The sequence below is a fragment of the Notolabrus celidotus genome, chromosome 2, assembly GCF_009762535.1.
Source record: "Notolabrus celidotus isolate fNotCel1 chromosome 2, fNotCel1.pri, whole genome shotgun sequence".
Lineage (NCBI taxonomy): Eukaryota > Metazoa > Chordata > Actinopteri > Labriformes > Labridae > Notolabrus > Notolabrus celidotus.
In genome coordinates, this window is record NC_048273.1 from 21769864 (window position 1) to 21792847 (window position 22984).

Consider the following 22984-nt stretch of genomic DNA (forward strand, 5'->3'; position numbering starts at 1 on the left):
CTAAATTTTACAGATAGGCACATCCAGAGACAGCTCTATGGACGGCGGGGTCCTTCAGCTTGGTTGAACTGAACTGTAGCTGAGAGGTTAGTTTGTTTGTTACACTACACAATTAAACCTCATTTCTATCACTGGAAACTGATCTCACTTATTCGTTTTTATTCTTTATTTCAAGGTCAAAGTTAATCTTTTGTTTAGAAAGCGGAAACATTTGATTTTGTTCCTGCGCCACGATCTGAAATAAGAGTAAGGTAAGCTAACGTTACCAGTCTGCATTACAACTCTATACATACAACCTTTATTACTTCTTAACTAACCACTGACCAGGACTAAATACCATCTATTGACTGGAATTTAATCTGACTAAAGCCTGCTTTAATTCGGCCGAGATTTACTTTATAGATCGGCCGCTTTTAACGTGATTATTTGTGTTAATATGTAAACTGAAACAAACAAATCTGCTGTATTGTAAAGTTTTTTAATCGGGGATCAGCGAGGACCAAATATCAGGGTGTAAAATTATATATAGACTGTTTACATCATTGCCAGGCAAACTGAAGCATACATATAACATAGCTGCATTACAGCTAGAGTACCAAAGTGTGATCGATATACATAATATCAGTAAATAAACAACATAAACACAATGTATAAATGTATCAATAACCATCGTTGGTATACGTCAGTAAATATGAATATATTTGTATTTCACTATAGATATAATATATCAGTATACATCTGATAATATATGATTATATTTTAACAATAATATATCAGTACACGGTATATCATCATAACAAATCAGCATATATCAGTAACAATATATGAGTATATTACTAATGATATATCAGTTTATATAAACACGTTTATGTCAATGATAAGTCAGTATATAATGATAATAATTTATCAGTACATAATGATAATGTATCAGCGGTCTTTAGCATTAAACAAAAGTGCTCATAAAGCAGGATGTCCTCTCAGTTTAGTTTTATTTTCACTCAGAGATGGACATCAGTAAAATTTAGCACTCATCCATCTCATCCCTCTACTGATGTGCTCTCAGGTGAGGTGTTCGCCTGCCCTCCAGCTTCTTCCTCTTTGGTGGAGTCATGGAGCTGGCCTATGTGTGTGAGTGGGAGAAACGTCCAAAGAGCACCCACTGTCCCTCCATCCCACTCGTTTGCTCCTGGTCCTGCAGGAACCTGGTAGCCTTCACCACCGACCTAAAGAATGAGGAGGACGACAAAGGTACACCGACAGTGGTTCACCTTGGGCATGGACACACCCAAATCACACTGATAATAAAAACAAGACAAGAGTTTAACCCTGTGTGTGTGTGTGTGTGTGTGTGTGTGTGTGTGTGTGTGTGTGTGTGTGTGTGTTTCAGATGTGAGTCACATGATCCACATCATAGACACTGAGCACCCCTGGGACGTTAACTCCATCAGCTCTGGACACACTGAGGTTATTTCCTGTCTGGAGTGGGACCAGTCAGGTGAGTTCACTTGTCACAGTGAATAAGGGGACATTTGTGAACAACTGACAGTGAGTACAACACAAGCAAATGAAAATGACTCGCTGTGGTCAGAATTACACTGCTGATCCGATTGGAATCTTAATCAAGTTTAACACTTGTCCGATTGTATTCTGCTAGCGGACGTTTTCATGCTTGTGACTTGAGACAGCAGAACACTTTGAAGCAACATGGTGGGCAAACCTGGCCAGGGAATGAAACAAGGGTTCTTTTGGTCATTTGTTTTCAATAAAACAAGACAGCGAAAGCTACTATGCCACAGAACAAACACTCAACCTCCCGGGTTACTTATGTGTGTATTATATATTTGTTTTGTAGGACCCTCTCGGAAACAAGATGACACATCGCAAGGGGTTATTCCTAATAAAGAATTTCTTTATCGTGTCACTCTGCTGTGATTTCAAGCTACCAAGGGAATGATCAGCGCCTCAGGCATGTAAACACCAGATCAGAACAGATTAGAGTAGAGTAGAACAGAATAGGACAGAATGTTTCTTGTCATTGTGAAGGGGAGATAGTCTTTTGCACCGTCTTTGTGGAGCTCAAAAAATAAGGGAAGAAAAATGCATCAAGAAATAAAGTTCAGGTTGAAAAGACATACATCACATTCTCATACATACACACACACATAAGTTAAAAAACATGCATACACAGTACCTAAACCAATGATGAAGTGTTAAAAACTATAGTTTCCACTTGAGGCTGGCTACAGAAGCACCTAAAGTTAAGAAGATATTCAATTTACAAGTTTTGCATAATTAGAGGAGGCTAAAGGCCCACCTCAACTTCGCCTCTTTACCCCTTGTTAGGTCGACTGAATGTTTGGTTGAGTCAGCATTTCCTGTATGGCGCCTGCTCTTGTTAGACTGCAAAATTCTGCCTTAGAAAAGATGGGAGCCGTTACTGAGACTAGGTCAATGTTTTATACAGACTTTGGTATATATATAAAAATGGATATGTTAGTACTGTGTCTCTGTTAACATGCAGTGGGGGGGGAATGTCTGCCTTCTTTCTGAAGTCAGAGAGAGAGATCTGCTCTTCTTCTGTCACTAATAAACAGGGGATTTCTATGGTACCTATGTTTGTATTAACCAGTTGTTTTTTTGTGTGTGTGTGTGTGTGTGTGTGTGTGTGTGTGTGTGTGTGTGTGTGTGTGTGCAGGCTCTCGTTTGTTGTCTGCAGATGGGGATGGTCATATTAAGTGCTGGTCGATGTCAGATCACCTGGTGAACAGCTGGGAGAGCGCCCTGTCGTCGTCTCTGGACGGAGACCCTATCGTGGCTCTTAGCTGGCTGCACAACGGCGTGAAGCTGGCTCTGCACGTGGAGATGGTAGCACACAACACACATACGCAGACACACGCACACACGTCTGTGGTGCAGGTCTAACATATATAGACAGATATGTAAATAGGGAAATTACGACGCGGTATAATCAGTAAAGTCATGTTTTGAGCTTCTGACTGTCAGACAGTGAGCAGGTGAACATATCTTGTCTTCTTTTCTCTCTTGGTTCAGTCTGGTTCCACAAACTTTGGGGAGAAGTTTTCTCGGGTGAAGTTCTCTCCGTCTCTGACTCTGTTCGGGGGGAAGCCGATGGAGGGATGGATGGCTGTGACAGTGAGCGGGCTTGTCACTGTGTCGCTGCTGAAGCCGGGCGGCGCGTTGCTGACGGCAAGCGAGAGTCTGTGCCGGCTGAGAGGTCGTGTGGCGTTAGCCGACATCGCCTTCACTGGGGGAGGAAATATCGTGGTCGCCGCTACAGACGGCAGCAGCTCATCCCCTGTCCAGTTCTACAAGGTCAGGAACCACACCCAAGATCCATGTTGACCTCTAACCTTTTTGTTTCCTGTTAACCCGTTCTGTGTTCTCAGGTGGTCGTCAGCGTTGTCAGCGAAAAGTGTCGCATTGACACGGAACTGTTACCATCTCTGTTCCTGCGCTGTACCACTGACCCACTGAGGAGGGAGAAGTACCCTGCTGTTACACATCTCAAGTTCCTCACCAGGGAGAACTCTGAACAGGTAACCAGGAGACCCTTTAGAACTAGAAAGAACTCTGACCAGGTAACCAGGAGTATCTTTAGAACTAGAGGGAACTCTGAACAGGTAACCTGGAGTACCTTTAGAACCACAAAGAACTCTGAATAGGTTAAGAATCAAGAAGATTATGTGTGTAGTTTGGGTTCTGTTCAAACAGGGCTGTAAACAGCAGGACCAAGCTGAAGTCAGTCAGAATCTTGGATTAAAGTTGAACTGAGGAAGCTGACATAACATCTCTGTGTTGCAGGTTCTGCTGTGTGCATCCAATCAGACCGGTAGCATCGTGGAATGTTGGTCACTGAGGAAGGAGGGACTTCCTGTTAACAACATTTTCCAACACCGCTCACCTGTTGGTAAGACCCACAGACTGGTTCTGACTGGTTATAGCTGGTTCTGTAATGGCTGTGGATCTCATTGTTTGATCTTTGACCCCTTGCTGTGGTTCAGTTGGGGAGAAACAGCCGACCATCCTGAAGTGGAGGATCCTGACGACCACCAACGATCTGGAGCGAGTGTCAGCCATCGCGCTGCCCAAACTGCCAATCTCCATCTCCAACACCGACCTGAAGGTGGCGTCAGACACTAAGTTCTGCCCCGGACTTGGTGAGCAGAACAGCCTGAGTCAGGACATTAGAACCTGAACCTGGTCTCTGTAGGTGCTTTTTGACCGCAGGAACTTTCCCAAGGAACAAGGGGACCTTTTGAGGAACTTTGAATGTTTTGACAGCAGGGTCTAAATTTAGTTTTGGGGTAGTTAATCTCCCCTGAAAAGATTCTTTAAGGGGGTAGTACTTTCCAAAGGTTTAAAAACTTTTTTGGGCAGGGGGGCTGGAATGCTGAAGTTTCTGATTGGTAGAGTAAGGCAGTGTTTTATTTGCCATCCACAATAATATTACACACATGCATTTCACTTGGTTTGATAACTCAGATAACAATAGGCCTCAGGAACCATTTATTTCCTTAAAGAGAAGTTCCTAAAACTACAAGTTCCTGGTACTTCTTGTTGGAAAAGCACTTTATGTTAGAGATTATGCATTTAGAATCAAATGGATGTTGTCCTTGGACTCTTAAAGAACTAACATCCTGGTCCAGGTTGGGGTGACTTGTTGGACTCTATTTGACCCACTGTGTATGCCAGTTTCAGGTGGATATGTGTTTTACCTACAGACCTTTTGAGATCTGTTTCTGTGTGTTTTAAGGTCTGGCTCTGGCATTCCATGATGGCAGTATTCAGATCCTGCACCGTCTCTCCCTCCACACCATGGGCGTTTTCTACGGATCCTCTTCATCCAATCAGAGGCCAGGAGACGAGTCCGCCATCAAACGCCAGAGAACCGGAGGCCCCGCCCTCCACTTCAAGGCCCTGCAGTTCTCCTGGACCTCACTGGCCCTGGCTGGAGTTGACAACCATGGCAAGGTGAGGATACACTCATACCTGACACACACCTGAATTTGAATTAAACAGGTACAGATTTCAAATGATTTCACATGTTTCTGATGTGTTTTTATGTCTGACTTGTTGTCTTCTCCTCAGCTCCACATGCTGCGAGTGTCACCCTCTATGGGTCAGGTGCTGGAGATGAACACTACGCTGCGTCACCTGCTGTTCCTGCTGGAGTACTGCATGGTGACAGGCTATGACTGGTGGGACGTCCTGCTGCACGTGCAGCCAAGCATGGTCCACAACCTGGTGGAGAAACTGCATGAGGAGTACATGAGGCAGAACCAGGCGCTGCAGCAGGTGAGCAGGATTATCACTACCTGTGTCTTAATGTGCTACAGTGACTTTCAAACATTCTCAGAAATATTTTAAAACTTTATAAACCTTTGAAAAGTAACCTACAGAGTATCTCTGATTGTTAAACACCACTCTATATCAACAATCTTAATGATTTAAAGACATTAAACCTGTTTTGATGACGTTTGACCTCTCAAAGTGAGCATTACACACTGTCACACATGCCGCCTGTTCCGGTTTCCTCCAGTACACTACATTTCCCATGATGCCCTAGCAGGTGCTCATACCCTTTAAACTCAGTGAGGTCTCTCTTAGGTTCTGGCAACACGCATCGTGGCGGTGAAGGCGTCACTCTGTAAACTCTCCACGGCAACAGCAGCTCGAGCGTGCGACTTCCACGCGAAACTGCTGCTGATCGCCATCAGCTCCACTTTAAAGTCCCTGCTGAGACCACACGTTCTCAACACGCCTGACAAGACCCCAGGTGACCGCCTGACCGAGATCTGTGCCAAGAACACGGACACAGGTGAGATGTTAGGGCAGACAGATAGAAAATCCCAGAGACAGGTGAGACAGCAGAGGAACAGGAGAGAGAATGCGTTTCAGATAATGAGCAGTCATTAATCTGTATTTTTTCAGATATTGATAAGGTGATGATCAATCTTAAGACAGAAGAATTTGTTTTGGACGGGCCTCCTCTCCAGTCCCTGCAGCAGCTCATCCAATGGGTGGGAGACTTTGTCCTCTACTTGCTGGCCAACCTACCAAACCAGGTGAGCTGACAGGTCACTGAACGCAGACAGATTTAAATGCATTTATAAATATCTGTAGTTTATTTCAAGTTTCTGACTTAGAGCATGGCTAATGAGTTCTGTCCTGCAGGGCTCCATGGTCCGGCCTGGGTTTGGCTTTATGAGGGACGGGGCATCTCTGGGGATGCTGAGGGAGATGTTGGTGTGATCCGGATCTGGGGTCTGCTGAAGCCTGGCTGCCTGCCCACGTTCACCGCCACATCCGACAACCAGGACAGCATGCAGCTGCTGTTCAGACTCCTCACCAAGCTGTGGCTCTGCTGTAAGATCCAAATACTTTATCCTGGACCTGGTATAGGTTGCTGTAACTGGTCCAGGGCAGGGTCTAGCACATTGCAGTTGACTCTTTAGTCATTAACAGGTCTTTAGAACTGCCTTCTGATCTTAGGGACCTAGAGAGATATTGATGCTGGTAATGGCTACAGGCAGCAGCAGCAGCAGCTCATTGTGTAAACAGCACATTAGTGTCTCTGTCATTCAATGTGTCCCTGTCTGTGTCTCAGCCCGGGATGATGGACCCCCTCAGGATCCTGATGAGAGTCTGATAGATGAGTGCTGCCTGCTGCCCAGTCAGCTGCTGGTTCCCAGTATGGACTGGCTTCCGGTCAATGATGGCATCATCGTGAAGCTTCAGGGGAAACACCCGCTCAGGCTGCAGTTTGGAAAGGCTTCGTCTCTGCCAGGAGGGGGCACCGCCACGTTGGAGGTCTTCACCAGGTAACTCAGACCTTAACCTGAGTCCTCACATCAGTCCCCCTGCTGAAAACAGTTCAGAGACCAGTGACTGTTTCCCTGTCTAACTCCTCCCCTGCTTCCCAGTCTCTGTGACCCTAAAAAGGACCATGATTTATTAAATGAACATCCTGCTGTGTTGAGGAAGACTCGAAACTAGAGATTGAGACCATGAAGTCATTAGGAACATGTTTACTGAGGGAATAAATCAGCAGAGAAGGAGGACCATTTTCTCATACAATCAAACTGATTTACAACCAGAGGAGTCGCCCCCTGCTGGATGCTAGAGAGAACGCGGGGTTAAAACAGAGATTGTGTTCCCTTCAGAAGTTTAAAGAAATGAAACACTGTTTATAGAAAACACAGATGATCTTATAACTGTCCACATGTTGGCGCAGCAGCTCTCAGTTCTGTTAAAGAGACAGATGTAGATTCACTTCATTGACTGTGTGTACGTGTTTGTGTGTGTGCATAGGAGTCCTGGCTCTCAGAAGATGGATAACCTTCGTTGTGTTCATATGGGTGTGTGTCCCACAGAGGAGAGTAAAGCCTGCACAAGGTGAGTCCACAGACAGTACAGAAGCTCACAGACATGAGCCCCAGTATTTAGTGTTTCAGGAGAAAAGGACTGAAAACAAACTTTCATAGATGTTATATTTGTTTCAGATTTTCACAAGTTTTTCACTAACCTCATTCATGAAAAGAACCCTTAGTATAGTTTGTTGTGTTACAGGTGTGTTAAACCATAAAGGAACTGTTTACAAGTGTAGTTTGCTGTCTTTCAGGTGTGGCTGTGTGACGATGCTTCGTTCTCCAAATAAAACAAACGCCATGAAGCAGTGGGAGCAGCGCTGGATCAAAAACTGTCTGTGTGGAGGACTGTGGAGGAGGATCCCTCCCACACTCACCTGAATGCATAACATACATGAACTCCTCACAGAAGGTGGTCCTGTGTTGGTTTTGCTCAGTGATCTCTTTTCTTCCTGTAAATATTTTTTATTTCATTTTTTAATATTTTTTTCAAAATAAAAGCCAGCACTAAATAGATTTAGTCCATTCCTTCTTTTTCTCTTTCTTTTTGTCTTTTTGATTATTTCTCTGTAACATATAGAATTCATACCTGCATTTGTTTCTTTTCCTCAGTTCGCTTTTTTATTTGGCTTAGCTCCCTGTTAATCTGCTCTTTCTTTCTATTAGTTTTCACTCCCTCTGATAAATAAATTATTAATTGTTTTTAACCAAAGAGGCTCCACATTCTCAGAGAATGATCCTCCCTCTCACCTGAGCAGTCACCCATCACAAGTGTGCCAACCTCTGCTGTTTAGTCACAGATGAAGACCTGAGCAGGCCTTTACACTTCAGCTGCCTTGAGAAGTAAAATAAAGGTATTAAGATGCCAGGTAGCCTAATAACACACCTCTGCTTAGAGAGAGGCAGGTAATAAGAGGTTGGTGGATAATGCATGGATGATGGGAAGATAATGGATGTTAGGTGGACGATGGATGGATGATGGATTTGAGGTGGATGGGTGTAGCAGTTAAATGATTGTTTGTCCCTCATGTGTTTGAAAAAGGAGGCACTGATCACCCCTCATATAGACTGAAACACCTCCACGAGTCTCTCTCTCTCTAACACACACACACACACACACACAGTGCAGCAGCAGCAGATCATCAGGAGGCGGCTCTGCGTTATTTTCCGGGAGGCACGGATCTTACACCGGTACGAACGGAACCAGAAGCGGACCGCTGTTACTCTGGTCGGCAGGCAGGTATTTTCGGTGATCCTGCTCCAGTTCCGGCTCCGGTTCTGCTGCAGGAGGAGGAAACGTGACGGGAATCAGAGTGGATCGATGGTTTGAGGTGATACCGGACCGTTCTGCTCTCATAACGGAATACCGCGTGTGTGCGTGTGTCCAGTGTGCGTTCATTCGTATGTATGTATGTGTATGTATGTGTGTGTGTGTGTGTGTGTGTGTGTGTGTGTGTGTGTGTGTGTGTGTGTGTGTGTGTGTGTGTGTGTGTGTGTGTGTGTGTGTGTGTGTGTGTGATCTGCGGACCCTCTGACTCATTGTTCAGCTGAATCTGCATCAGACAATAAAACAGACCCGGAATGTTTCCGGAACATCCAGGCTGCAGTGTGTGTGTGTGTGTATGTGTGTGTGTGTGTGTGAGAGAGAGAGAGAGGCATAGATCTGCCGTTCTGTCTCTTCGTATCTGTGCACTGATTGGTTGGTGATTAATTGGCAGAGGTGTGTGATGTTCAGGTTGTTGTGTCACGTGGCTGCAGATGGGGATGATATATTTCCTGCAGGGGGGGTGTCATTGTAGGTTAATACAGTTAAGTCCCCTTTGAGAGATGTCTTATAAAAATCTGGTTTGTGTGTGTGTGTGTGTGTGTGTGTGTGTGTGTGTGTGTGTGTGCGCGTGTGTGTGTGTGTGTGCGCGTGTGTGTGTGTGTGTGTGCAGCTGAATCAAGATGATGATGAACTCGTCAGAGAAGATGAAGAAGAAACCTCCCAAGGACAGTCTGACTCTGCTGCCATGTTTCTACTTTGTGGAGGTGAGAAGCAGCTTCAGATGGTCACATGACCTGCCTTCATTCTGATGGGTGAGCTTAAGTGTAGACAGATCTGCTAACTGTGAGTGAAAGTTCAAGTTTAAGGTCACAGAGAGTCATACGACTGGGAAAACCCAAAACCCCTGAACACCTCACAGAGAGCAGGAGCTTTTATGTCACCACCATGCAGATCTGTATTTAAAGATTCTACCTACAAATACAGAATCTGTCTATTCAGGACGGGCCTTTAGTCTGGGAAGTGTTCTGGTTGCTGTTTGTAGTCTGAGTAGGATCAACCAATCAGGTGTCAGCAGGTTTTGGTTTCTGCAGGAAAAAAAAACAGTCTGTATGGAGAACACAATGCAGCATAATGCCATGGTTGGTAATTTGAGGAGGATTTATTTCTCTCTATAAACAGGTATCTGCATGAAGAGCAGCCAAAAATCTGAACTAGATCAAACATTTACACTGAGACACAAATCTGCTCGATGCTGTATCACTAAAGACAATCAGCGTTTACATTTCTTGACTTTCTGGGATGCATTAGGAGTGATGGATCCCACACTCAAAGACAGACCTGACAAAGCCTGACTTTTTAGTTTTAAAGCTGCTGTTGGTAGTCACAGAGTAAACATCTGTTCAGAGAGAGAGACTTCGAATGTCAACACTATCGCTCCCAACCAGATTTCCTCTTAGCCCCCCAACACAGATCGGCATGTGCAGTAACGATAGTGCCAGACTCATAACCAATCGGAGGATGTAGTAGGGGCCGCCCCTTAACCAATCAGGACAGAGGATTGGAGATTAGCTATGATTGGTCCGTCATAACGGGAACGAGGGGAATAACACCATCGCTTGGTACAAAGGCATTGGAAAGTTTTTTACACCATTCCTACCAACAGCAGCTTAAACTAATCATGATGTTGTTATTTCAGCAAACTTAAGACCTGTTAAATACAAGAAAATCAGTTTCTCTTTCAGGTTCATATTGCAGAAGTAAACCAAAGTGAAGCCTCTGTGGAACTTACTGTTTACAGTGAAACTGAGACTCAGCACTAACAGATGAACAGACACTCCTATGGGGGACGGAATGAACCAAGAAATGACAGTTTTTTTTAGCAGACAGATCCGGAGGGGGTTATATTTTCGTTCTCAACTTTTGTTCTCTGATCTCAACACATGCTCACTGCTCAGGTTGTTATCTGGACTGTAAACCATGTAGCGCACAGAGAAGAAAGTCATTCATCCCTGACAGCTGTTACAACAGGAATACAGAGAAGCTGAACATCAGCCCATAAGAAATGTATTATCATCAGGAGTCAGCTGCCAGAGTCTGACAGTTCGTGTGTGTGTGTGTGAGAGAGAGAGAGAGAGAGAGAGAGAGAGAGAGAGAGACTGTTGTTCACATGAATCAGAAGCAGCAGATGGAGACTATTTTTACTCCTCTGATCTGACTCAGTATGTTCAGTTAAATAAAGATACAGTTTGGGATGAAATCACAAGATTATAAAATCATATCGTTTACGATTCAATCTAAGTGGATTTATGTTTTTGACATAATTTACTCCACAGTAATGTCAAAATATTTCATCCCTTTTCATTTGTCCATTTGTTTCAGTGTAATGTTCTGGGGGTCAGTGTATCAACAGTCTGAGAACTTTAGTTTGAAAATCTGCAAGAAGTCTAGAGTTTGCTTGTTCTAGGTTTGAAGTATCTTCATACAGTAACAAACAGAAAATCAACTCTGTATGAAGTTACAGTCAGGCTGAGCTCTCCTTTAATCTGATATTAGCAAAAACATTAGACTCACTGAACTCTTCAGAGGTCACAGTTCTTCTTCTGTGGTGTCTCTGTGTGCAGCTGCCCATTGTGGCTTCTTCTATGGTATCTCTGTACTTCCTGGAGCTGACTGATGTGGTGCAGCCTGCTCAGGTGGGTTTCCGCTGCCATGACAGAGACCTCAGTATGCCGTATGTGGACGGAGGAGACGAGCTGATCCCCCTGCTGATGCTGCTGAGCCTCGCCTTCGCCGGACCAGCTGCCTCGGTGATACACATACACAAACAGTTACACACACTTAAACACACTTACACATACAAAGAATCAGAAGCCAGACTCTTACTGGTAGATCATTCCAAAGGAGAGGTGCCTGATAACTGAAGGCTCTACCTCCCATACTATCTTTAGAGACTTTGGGCAGGCCTGCATGTTGGGAGCAGTGCTCTAGAGGGGTAATAAGGCACTATGAGCTCTTTAAGATACGAAGGTAACATCACCAAAGATACTTGACCATTAAGAACTTTGTAGGTCAGAAGAAGGATTTTTAATTATATTCTAGATTTTGTGGGGAGAAGCTAACACTGGAGATATGTGCTCTCTCTTCCTAGTTGTAGTCAGTACTCCAGCTGCAGCATTTTGGACCAGCTGAAGAGTCTATTCGAAACTTAATAGGGCAGCCTGAAGGGAATTTCAGTAATTCAACCTGAAGGTAACAAATACATGGACTAGTTTTTCTGCATCGCTCTGAGACAGGATGTGTCTGATCTTTTTGATAAGTGAAAAAGGCTGTCATTGAAATTTGCTGAATGTGAGAGTTGAAGGAAAATACTGATCAAATAGGACTCCCAGATTCTGGGAGATTGCTGGGTGCCAGACTGATTTATTTAAGGCAGTTGTATAATTAGAAAAAGATTCCTCTGAGGTGTTTGGGCCCCAAAAGAATGATTTAATTTTTTCAGATTTAAGGGGCAAACCATTTCTTATCATCCAGGTCTTTGTGTCTTTAAGACATGCTTCTAGTGTAGTATAGTCAGCTGACCGGTTTCTTCTGACTTTATTGATAAGCATAACTGAGAGTCATCTGCATAACAATAAAAAGTTTCCTCATGATGCAACCTAGAGGAAGCATATATAAGGTGTTTCTTCATGATTCCACCTAGAGTAAATATACATATATAAGGTGTTACCTCATGATGCTACCTAGAGAAAGCATATCTAAGGTGTTTCCTCATGATGCTACCTAGAGAAAGCATATCTAAGGTGTTTCCTCATGATACTACCTATAAGAAGCATATACTGTATAAGGTGTTTCCTCGTGACGCAACCTTGAGGAAGCATATATAAGGTGTTTCTCCATGATTCTATCTAGAGGAAGCATATAGAAGGAGTTTCTTCATGATGCTACCTAGAGGAAGCATATATAAGGAGTTTCCTCATGATGCTACCTAGTGGAAGCATATATAAGATAGTTCCTCATGATACTATATAGACTATTAGTGGCATCATTAGGAAACACCATATATATGCTTCCTCATTATTCTTGCGTTTGTTTTTCTGTCACATAATGAGGGTGCGTTTATTTTGTGTCTCAGATCATGCTGGTTGAAGGTCTGGTGTACTGTCTGCAGTCCAGACTGAAGCTCCGCAGAGCTGAAGGAAGCATCAACGCCGGGGGCTGCAACTTTAACTCCTTCCTCAGGAGGACGGTGCGCTTCGTAGGTAAGACTCTGACTGCCACACCTGTAACATTTACTCCAGTACCTGAAACATCACCTGGTGCACGTGAAGCACAGTTATTAAACATGTCAGTTTCTACACATTTGTAGGTGATATACACTTGCCTGTGTCTCACATGTCTGTTTCTTATCCGTCTCTCAGGTGTGCATGTGTTCGGTCTGTGTGCGACGGCTCTGGTCACTGACATCATCCAGCTGTCGACGGGTTACCACGCCCCCTTTTTTCTAACTGTCTGTAAACCGAACTACACGCTGGCGGGCATGTCATGTGACCATAACACTTACATCACTAAAGACATCTGCTCTGGTCATGACCAGCATGCAATCATGGCTGCCAGGTAAGTGTCCTGCTGCTTCCTGTTGGTGTTATGGTCATGGTGTTACTGTACGATTGATCCGAGTGGCTCTGTTCTCTCCTCCACAGGAAAACCTTCCCTTCCCAACATGCAACTCTGTCCGCCTTTGCTGCTGTTTACGTTTCAGTAAGTCAACAACCATCAACATCCACCCACCATTTATGGCACGGAGGACACAAAATATACAGAGAGACGATCACTCTGTATACTGTTATCCCATCAGACAAATTGATCATGCGGTCATCAGGTGAATTGATCATGTTGTGACCAGGTGTGTGTTTTTGTGTTTTAGATGTATTTTAACTCCACCATCTCTGACAGCACCAAGCTCCTCAAACCCGTGCTGGTGTTTGCATTTGCGATTGCAGCAGCGTTGACGGGTCTGACTCAGATCACACAGCACCGCAGTCACCCCATTGATGTCTACGTTGGCTTCCTGATCGGTGCCTTCATCGCTGCATACCTGGTGAGTGTATTTTATGATCAAGTCTGTTATATTTGATTTTACTTTTTTCTGTCATATCACTAAGCCTAGCACTCCTGAGCACCAGTGCTTTAGTAGGTCATTGACTCACGTGGCTCACGTATGTTGAAGCTTCTTCAGAGATCAGGGAAATTTTTCTTTTTGTTGAACATCTCGCTTTAATCAGAGCCTCCCCTGTCACTTCCTCTGCAGCTTTCCATTAGTTTGAGCCTGTGTCCCTGAAACCTGCATGCTGTCTCACAGACATTTTCCCATCTGGCCTCTTTAAAGATGTCTGGGACACAATTGGACCTAGTACCCTAGAAATCCTAAACAGCAGTCTTACATTCGGGACTGTACCAGTGTGTTTTAAACAAGCAGCAGTGAAACCTCTGATTGAAAACCCTTACTTGGACTCCTCTGTTCTAATTATAGACCGATCTCGAAGCTTCCTTTAAAGCTTTAGAGAAAGCAGTACTCTTACAGCTTCAGTCTTTTTTGGATGAGCGTGGGCTTCTTGAGATTTAACAGTCTGGTTTTAAAGCTCTTCACAGCACAGAGTATGCATTTTAATTTTCAATGATCTTTTATGGACTTTGCTGATCTGTCATTTTACTGCTTTTAGAACGAATTGCAGGCTCTGATACAGTTGATCACACCACTCTTATCTCTCGCCTCGAGCACTGTGTGGGTTTTAAAGATACAGCATCAGAGAGGTTTAGGTCTTATTTGTCAGGGAGACGTTTCTCAGACTCAAGCATGGTTTCTACTTCTTCATCGATTCGAAGCTGTAGCCTACGCCATAGGTCTGTGTAGCCCTTCTCCGACAGGGCAGGAACAGGCAACCTGACTATCAGAGAGACCACACTGCCCCCAAGCGTTTCGGTGGAGTATTTTCCCGACATGGACACATCAACGCACAAGTATGTACTATAGTGCTCATGTCTGCGTTGGCCCCTGCTGCGTAGGGTCAATGCAGAAGTACAACCCAGGCTTTAGGGAGCCATCAGGAGTCCCCCAGGGTTCAAGTCTTGGGCCAATCCTTTTTCCCTGTACCTTCTCCGTCTAGGCATGTCTCTCCACCTATGATACTTAAATGTACTTGCTCCTGAAAAGGACAGATGAAAGCTCTCTGGAGATGTCACTTGACTGTCTCAAAGACACCCAAGCCTGGATGCCCTTAATCTTTAAAAGTCACAGAAAGTCAGACTGAAGTCATGGTGTCAGGATCCAGTCCAGCCTGTAATGGTCATCTTTTGGACCTGCCCCTGCATCCTCAGTTAAATGTTAGCGGTCATTAGTGGGAGCACAGTACCCTCCCTGTTCATTGACACCTCATTGTTATCATTGCCATGACAACTGCATCACTTTGAAACACGCTTCAGCACCAAATACTGTTTATAATATAAAGATGTGTGTGTTTGTATATGTGTGTATATGTGTGTATCTGTGTGTATCTGTGTGTATCTGTGTGTGTCTGTGTGTATCTGTGTGTTTCCTGTGTCAAGCAGCTGATCACAAGTCACATGACTCACCCTTTTCCTGTCAGATGTCAGAGACAATCTTTTTCTTCTTCAGGCTTTTCACGCAGTCGCCAACTTTAGGTCTTCTGATGACATCATCGCAGTCCCGCCTCCTCCACCCCCCAAGCAGGACCCTTTGCGAGCTCTGACGGAGCGAGGACATGAGTCTGTCTACAACAAAGGTCCAGCCTCCGCCTCAGAAAGTAATGATGAGATTGCAGCTGCTCCAGCCCCCTTGGACAGGCTTGAGGGCCTAGGGCCCCTGGGGCCCCTGGAGCCTCTGCAGAGGGAGAAGGACTCCATGGGGAGCCTGAAGAGGGCCAGTGTGGACGTGGAGCTACTGGCCCCGCGCAGCCCCATGGGTAAGGAGACCATGCTGACCTTTAGCAACACACTGCCCAGAGCTAGCATGAATGCCAATGGGGTCCTGGGGGCCAACCCGGGGCCTGAGGTGCAGGCAGTGCAGCCAGTGCAGCAGGTGCAGCCGGTGCAGAGACGTTTGAAGGCAGTACAGGTTCCTGTGGACCCGATGAGATCTTCACAGCTGGTGTCGGAGTGGAAGCAGAAGTCGATGGAGATGAGGGGCCTGAGTATGCGTGACGATGCTGAGCGTGAGGCCAGCGAGGACGGCTCCGAGGTGGGCTCTGTAGGGACAGATGAGGGGGGGTCCCAGGGCCACGTCTACCAGCACCCAGTGCAGTCAGGGAGGGCACCCTCTAGTCGAAACCCCACCCCACCACCAGGAGGTCCTAAAGCCGTTGCCACTCCAAGACCACCGCAGATCCCGGAAGCAGGACCCCCACCCGTGTCCCCTAAGAGTGCCCTTACTCGGGCCAAATGGCTCGCCATCCGAGAGAAGACCAGCGGGGATGGGTCAGCCCGCAGTGCCACCAACCAGCCACGGATTTTGCAGGTCATCGCCATGTCCAAGCAGCAGGGGCTCCTCCCCTCCTCCTCTTCAGGGGAGAAATCCTCCGAGAGCACCTCCACATGCTCCGGCACCTCCTCCAACACCGACTCCCCACATTACCGCCCCCCCTCAGAGCCACAGAGGGAGGGGTTGGGTATTATCACTGTGGATGCTCATGCCCCTCACCATCCAGTTGTCCAAGCCCCACCCCCTCATCACGCACCACCCCTTACAGGTAATGGTAACCCATGGGAGTGGGCCGGGGCACCAAATGGTGGTGACCAGCGGGACACATATGACCTCAACAGCATGACCCGGGGAGACTCTGCTGCTCGTGGCAGCAGCTTCCGGCCCCAACGATCTGCCTCACCACGTGCTGCCCTGGACTCTGACCCAGCCCCACCCCCGTCCCACCCCCAGGTGGAGATGTCTGCAGAGGCTCAGCGCCGGGAGATGGCCATGAGGCGCAAGACGGCTCTGGTTCTATTGGATCGAGAGATCAGAAACCAGAACGAGCAGGAGAACTTTTATAAGAGCTTACAGGGACGCAGGTTTAAAGATTAGTCTCTTACCTTTCAAAATAAAAGCCTTATTTTCAAACTGCTCTGCACAGAACCTGGACAGCAGAGAGGAAGTGTGAATGTGCATTCTGTGGTTTCATGTGATGGACAGGTGGAGGTCAAAAAGTGAAAGGTTTCATCCTGGAGGTCAGATCGTGGCTCAACACTGGGACAGTTTCTCTGTGGCGAACAGCCGACTTATTCATGTTGATGTTGTTATTATTATTATTATTATTATTATTATTATTATTATTATTATTATTATTAATCATTTAATAACTCAAATCTATGACCAAGCCTAGGGTTACCAGAGATAGACATTTAAACAGAAAACAAGCAAATGAAACACGCTTCCTGATTTGGGCTCCCTTGTACTCAAACAGACTGCAGAGAGATGTTTGCTTTAGGGTGTGTCTTTCTGTGATTGACAAGTTGCTACCATGCTACCATAACCTGTCAACCAGAAAACAACAGTTTGCAAAAACACGAGTGCAGGTTGTTTTCACAATACCTGGTTTGTATGGCTGTACGACTAACACAATCAGCCTGTTGTTCACCATACATTTTATTTTTACACCAGCTTCATGTTTCATCCTGATTCTAGCTTTGTTAAGACCCAGCTCACTCGGTTCATCAGCTGTACTTGAGTTCATACCTCAGACTGTTTCAGAGTTAGGATGGGTGTGATGCCATCATCAGAGTGCAGAGCAGCTTTAAAATACCTTATCGTCTTAGAAACACTCTGCTCCTCGCCCACAGATCTTACTCCAAACGCATCATTTTACACTCAGACTGTTGGACATCTCCTCCCCTCCCCTGACAGACTCCAGGAGAAAAACAGATTCACAGTTTGAGCCTCAAAGAAAAAGCAGCACAGAAAACCTGCTCGAATGTGAAACGACACCAAATCTGCCTCAAACCACAGAGAAGCACCTTAAATCTGCTCCTGTGACAAGTTCTTTATACAGCTCCATTCATACACAGAGCAAGTCCAAGCTCTCTGCAAACACAAGACTAATGTGAGCATCTTCAAAAGAATTATGAAAGAAAAAATATAGAAAAAGAAAGAAAGACAGACAGAAGGAGAGAGGGAGAGAAAGAAAGATAGAGAGAGCAATAAAGAGGCAAGACAGGCTAAAAACCAACAGAACAATATTTAAGAATATTTGAATAAATTGAGAGATTACTATTGTATAATTTACTCTGCGTGCCCACTAGTGTATCAGTGTACTGAAGTCTACTTCAGAGTCCTACTGTCCTGACGGACACAGATTCACCTGCTGGTCTCACCTCAATCCAAATAGATTCTATACAATAGTTCATCCCGCAACATCTCCCCTCGGATGCAGGCTCAGAGTTTGCTCTGTCACAGCCCTGAACTGCCCCACAAACCCCACACAGGGGGCTGTGGTGGTAGTCCACCCACAGGCTGTACACATTGTGGGTTTGGTCTGTCAGTGATCACCATCCATCTGGACTCTCAGACTGGTTGGTCTCATGGAAATTAACTCGACTCGAGGGGACATCTTCCCCTGGGTTTAGACTCACAGGCTCCTCCGCCTGTGTGGGGTCACAGCTCACAGGCTGGCTCAGACTTCTGGATACACTTACCAATCTCAACACAACTGAAACCAGCAAGTTCTTTAAATTGATTCATTGAAAGTCATTAAAACAGTATGACGGAGAATCAGGACGACATTAAGGGAAAAATATCAAATTTTAAAAAGGAAAGTCCTAATATAACAATGATAAAGTCAAAGTAAAGTCATAATATAACAAGGAAAAAGTCGTTACATGGATTAAGTCATAACATGAGAATACAGTCATGATTTAGCTAGGAAAAAGTCATACTATAACGAGGATAACATCATAACATAACAAGGATAAAGTTGACCTATTTTTAAAGGGAAAGCTGAGCAGCCAGCTGCCTGTTCAAAAATGAAGAATGTGAAGCATCTTGTTGAATTACACTTTAGAGAGTGTTTCATAAAATGATAAAATACTAAATATTTGGGCACATCAGCTCCACATAGTTAAAAGTATAAAGACTCTTTTCACATCTTGACTTTATTCTTCAACATCTTGACTTTATTCTCTTAATCTTGATTGTTAGTTTCTTTAATGTGGCCCGAACACTCCATCATAAAATGGTACATAGCAGTTCTTAAAAAATAATAATAATTCATATAAATAAGTTTGCATCCATAAGGAGTTAAGCCAAGTTGAACAGAGTAAGAGGTGCTCTGGGTCTGACATCATCGGGGGGATTATTCAGGTCTAAGCTGAATAATAAAAAGTTGCTTCTCCGTCTTTTGTTCTGAGGTCACATTATTTCTGTACAGCCATAAAAATCACATGACTTTGATTAGCAGGCTCATGCTCATGCTCACGGAGTCATCATTCACCAGACAGAAGTGACTGTTACACCTTTAATGAGCCTTTTTAGGATAAACCATCCATCTCAGCTGTAACTGCTTTTATCTCCTACTGCTCCTTCTCCATTCCCCAGGAGACCCCAATCCCCAAAGCAAACGTTTAGGCGTCTCTTTTCCCCTCACCCCGTGGTTGGGGTTACAGGCATTAAGTGAAATATCTCAAACTTGGTGAGAGACTGCTTTAATATTACAACTCTGCAGCCCCTTCTCTTTTCAGCGGGAGACCTCTGTATGACAGTATGTTCAGTGTGAGTGAGCAAACTAAACCCCCCCCGGTTTACCTCCATCTTCATCAGAGATGACAGTGTGGAGCCACCACCAGGAAGCAGGACAGTTTCCATTGGGATCTGTTGTGTTGATCATTTAACTGAGCTGGGGTCAAAGGTCACAGAGACTATTTAACAGATTAAATCTGAAAGCACAAACACAGCAAGCCTGAAACCTGCAGTGAAGCTCTGGGCCCCTTAATATCCGGCATCAGGCTCCGCCCCATAAGAGGGCCGTGGCCTCTGTTGAGAGAAATATTGGCGGCCGTTTTGGAAGTGGCACTGGTTGTAAATTTAGGAATGACTGTTGCTGCCTTCTGTTGTGATGGTTTGGTTGCTATAGTGGTTCCTAGCATGTTTGTTGTTCATGTGCTGCACTCTGATTGGCTGAGGCTGTTAGTCTGTTTTTCTGTTAGTGTGTGTGTGTGTGTGTGGTGAATGATTGTGAATGGGTGTCTGTGTGGTCTGTGTGTGTTTGTGTATGATTGAGGAGTTGTATGTGTGTGTGTGTGTGTGTGTGTGTGTGTGTGTGTGTGTGCGCGTGGGTGATTGTGTGTGCACTTGTGTGTGTGTGTGAGAATGTGTGTATTAATGAAGATTGGACCATCATGAGATTAAATATTAACATAGATGTTCAGATTGTGAAGATGCTCTCTCTGATTTTTTTTCAGAGCCAAAATCACTCAAAGAGTTTCTAATGTGTAAAAAATTTAACCATCAGCTCATTTAAAGATATTTTTAAATCATCTCAAACTCTTCAAACTTTTTTCATCTGAGTTAAAGAAAATGAATTCTGATTCATTAATATTCATTTTTACAAAGTAAAATATTCAACAGGCTTGTTAATATTAAATAGAAATGAAATGTTCATTTTAAATGAACATTAAGCACACTGTCAGTGAAACATATTAAACCTTTAAAGTCTGTGTAGTTTTATGAGAGTCTCTTACTCTGAAAGGAGCAAACAGGAAGTGTGTGTGTGAGGCATTGAAACAGACTCAGAGAGTGTGTCTGTGAAAATTAAAGCAGTGTAACAGTGTGTCTGCATGTCGTTCATGTCTGATGGAGTTTATTTTCTGAATGTAAAAACCTGAGGTCCTTTGAAATCTGTGGACGTGCTGCTTAAAGATTTTAATGTCCCATCGAAGAGGAGAGGACGCTGCATGCTCTGTTTCCATCCAACTTTAATAAAAACTATTAACTCCTCTTTCAGCCGGCTTTACACCCTTTTATTTCAGTGTCACCTCTCAGCCTGAGCTTTGTTATCTTCATAAATACAGAACAAAGTATGTGACTCACACCAGAGGTTTGACTTTAGTATTTCAGTATTTCTGTCCTAAGCAGACTGATAAATCAGAGGCATTATAAATGTCTGATTAATCAAACATCCTCAGACTTAAGAGCTCTAAAGGATCCAAGTTGAAAAGAGAAACTGCGTGGAGGGGTTAGGAATATTTGACGTGAGACCAATTTGATGCACTTCCCGATACATCTGCCCTGATCTGATACATCAAAGAAACATGTAGACTACAGGTGCAAAATGATCCTATTCACATCCCATTCACGATATGATGTAACGTGGCTCTAACGTAAATGTAGTCAGATTTCAAAATAAAAGCATTGCGCATCTCAGAGTGTAACTAAACCCTCTAGTCTACTGAGTTTTAGACCATCATTGTATCAAAGGCGAGCGGGGCAGGGGGTGAAGATTCATCTAACTATTTTGTGATGTCACTGTCAGCCGCAACGTCATACAATCTTTGTGTCACACACATTCACACGAACAGTCACATAAACATCAGCGGAGTGCAGGGGGGCGACTAAAGCCAGAATTTTTCGGATTGTCAGTGAAACGATCCCTGTGTCGCTGATCACCATATCATCATATTACCACAGCGTGTTCGACAGCAAGCTAATTAGTTTGTGGACTAAAAAAAAGAACGTTGAGATTTTAATGGGAAAACCTCATCAGCCTCATACACAGAGAGTGGATCTGCAGCGTCAGCGGCCAATGAACCGAGGTGCTATAGCTAGCAGTGTCCACTAAACATTTTTCAGTGCAACGCTGACTATTTATAAGTTCCTGAGAGGGTGCAAGCTGCACCCAGAGTCTTTCTCAGAGAGGAAGTGCTATAGCAGCTTGGGCAATAACAGTGCCTAACCATACTGGATACACTATGAGCTAAAGCTAACAATGCTAAATTTACCAGCTCGCTTACATTGGAAAAATCTAACAACCAGAGCCATTCTCCTTGTCCACTTCCCTGCTCACACGGAGCCAGGTGAAGTAGATGTTTCAGGGTTTGGTGATCACAGCTTCTCCGTGTACGTCGCTTGCCTCCAGATCAGCCAATAGAGACATTCAGTTGCAGTAACTGTGTTTCAGCCCATAGAGGGCAGTGTGTACTTTTCTGACACGTTATGAGGAACTTGAATGCTTTCTCAGGATCGAGAAGAGAATTGATCCACTTATAAGTAAGCATGTGAGGTCTGCTAAAACAGAGGTGTGGGCTTTAGTTATTCTCTAAATGGATCAGATTTTAAGAGATACAGACATTTAATAACTGAAGCATCACCTGCTGCACCATCTCACCTGGATTAACAACACATTACTATCTAGTTAATCTTTTAGGTTTCTGCAGAGTGACTGGAGGAATAAAAACATCCTCAAAGATAAGCCTTCATCTCTAATCCTTCAGAATAAGAGCCTGGGATTATCTTCTCCTTCAGTTATTTATAATTTAAGTTTCCTGGAGTTCAGGGCACTACGGGCGCCTCGTTAAATCGACCAATTAGTGCTGAGAGATTAAAGGCTCGCAGTCAGACAGACTGTGGGATATACTCCGTCAGCCTCCAGAGAACACTATAATAAAAACATTTAACTTTTACTGACCCGCCCCGCTTTCACCATACACACACACACACACACACACACACACACACACACACACACACACACACACACACACACACAGACACACACGACATTTTTAAGGAAAAGTAAAAAAAAAAGGTGAAAACCATAACCATAATTCTGAGATACTAACTCATTATGCGTTAGTATCTCAGAATTATGACTTAGTAATAATAGTAATAATAACTTTATTGATATAGCACCTTTAAAAACAAATGTTTACGAAGTGCTTTGACAAACAAAGCGTGGTTCAAATAACAGCAAAGATTTTGAAAGACAGGGAGGAGGAATTTTAACAATGCAAAACAAAATGCAATGCAAGAGGTTAAAAGGAATACACGTCTCATAATTATGAGATACTAACTCATTAGTATGAAGAGCATGAAGAGGGGCAGCTGTGTGGTAGTGTGGTGTTTGCAGTCAATATAAAATGATGGATGACATGCTCCTAATAGTGAAGCCGAACTTTTAGAGCTACCCCTTGTGACTTGCTGCAGTTAGGTGATTGGTGGACTGATTTGGAGGAGAGAAGAGAACGATTACATTACTGTGCGTCAGACACTGACCAAAGATAAGCAAACATTAGCACTTCAGCACATAACTCCGCTATAAACCTCTTCACATTT

General features: G+C 44.3%; 2 protein-coding genes across 3 annotated transcripts; both read left to right on the plus strand.

The window, feature by feature from the left end:
* The first annotated feature begins 92 nt into the window (after window positions 1-92).
* med16 (mediator complex subunit 16) lies at window positions 93-7904 on the plus strand. The gene is given in 17 exon segments (XM_034676996.1): window positions 93-251; window positions 1064-1248; window positions 1388-1495; window positions 2696-2865; window positions 3052-3333; window positions 3408-3557; window positions 3823-3928; window positions 4023-4178; window positions 4775-4992; window positions 5110-5316; window positions 5629-5839; window positions 5953-6086; window positions 6196-6268; window positions 6271-6387; window positions 6629-6842; window positions 7333-7416; window positions 7643-7904. Coding segments are annotated over 16 exon segments (2496 nt in total). The 5' UTR covers window positions 93-251; window positions 1064-1109; the 3' UTR covers window positions 7770-7904.
* A 287-nt stretch (window positions 7905-8191) lies between these two features.
* Window positions 8192-19050, plus strand: plppr3b (phospholipid phosphatase related 3b). Of its 2 annotated transcripts, none has more exons than XM_034677415.1 (8): window positions 8192-8242; window positions 9326-9419; window positions 11277-11462; window positions 12788-12914; window positions 13074-13269; window positions 13356-13413; window positions 13580-13753; window positions 15329-19050. In XM_034677415.1, exons 2-8 carry the CDS (start codon window positions 9336-9338, stop codon window positions 16745-16747), a joined length of 2244 nt encoding a protein of 747 aa, XP_034533306.1. In that variant the 5' UTR covers window positions 8192-8242; window positions 9326-9335; the 3' UTR covers window positions 16748-19050. The 2 variants fall into 2 exon arrangements, with proteins under 2 accessions (XP_034533306.1, XP_034533299.1); XM_034677408.1 differs by lacking the exon at window positions 8192-8242 and adding an exon at window positions 8373-8719.
* Window positions 19051-22984: the final 3934 nt, after the last annotated feature.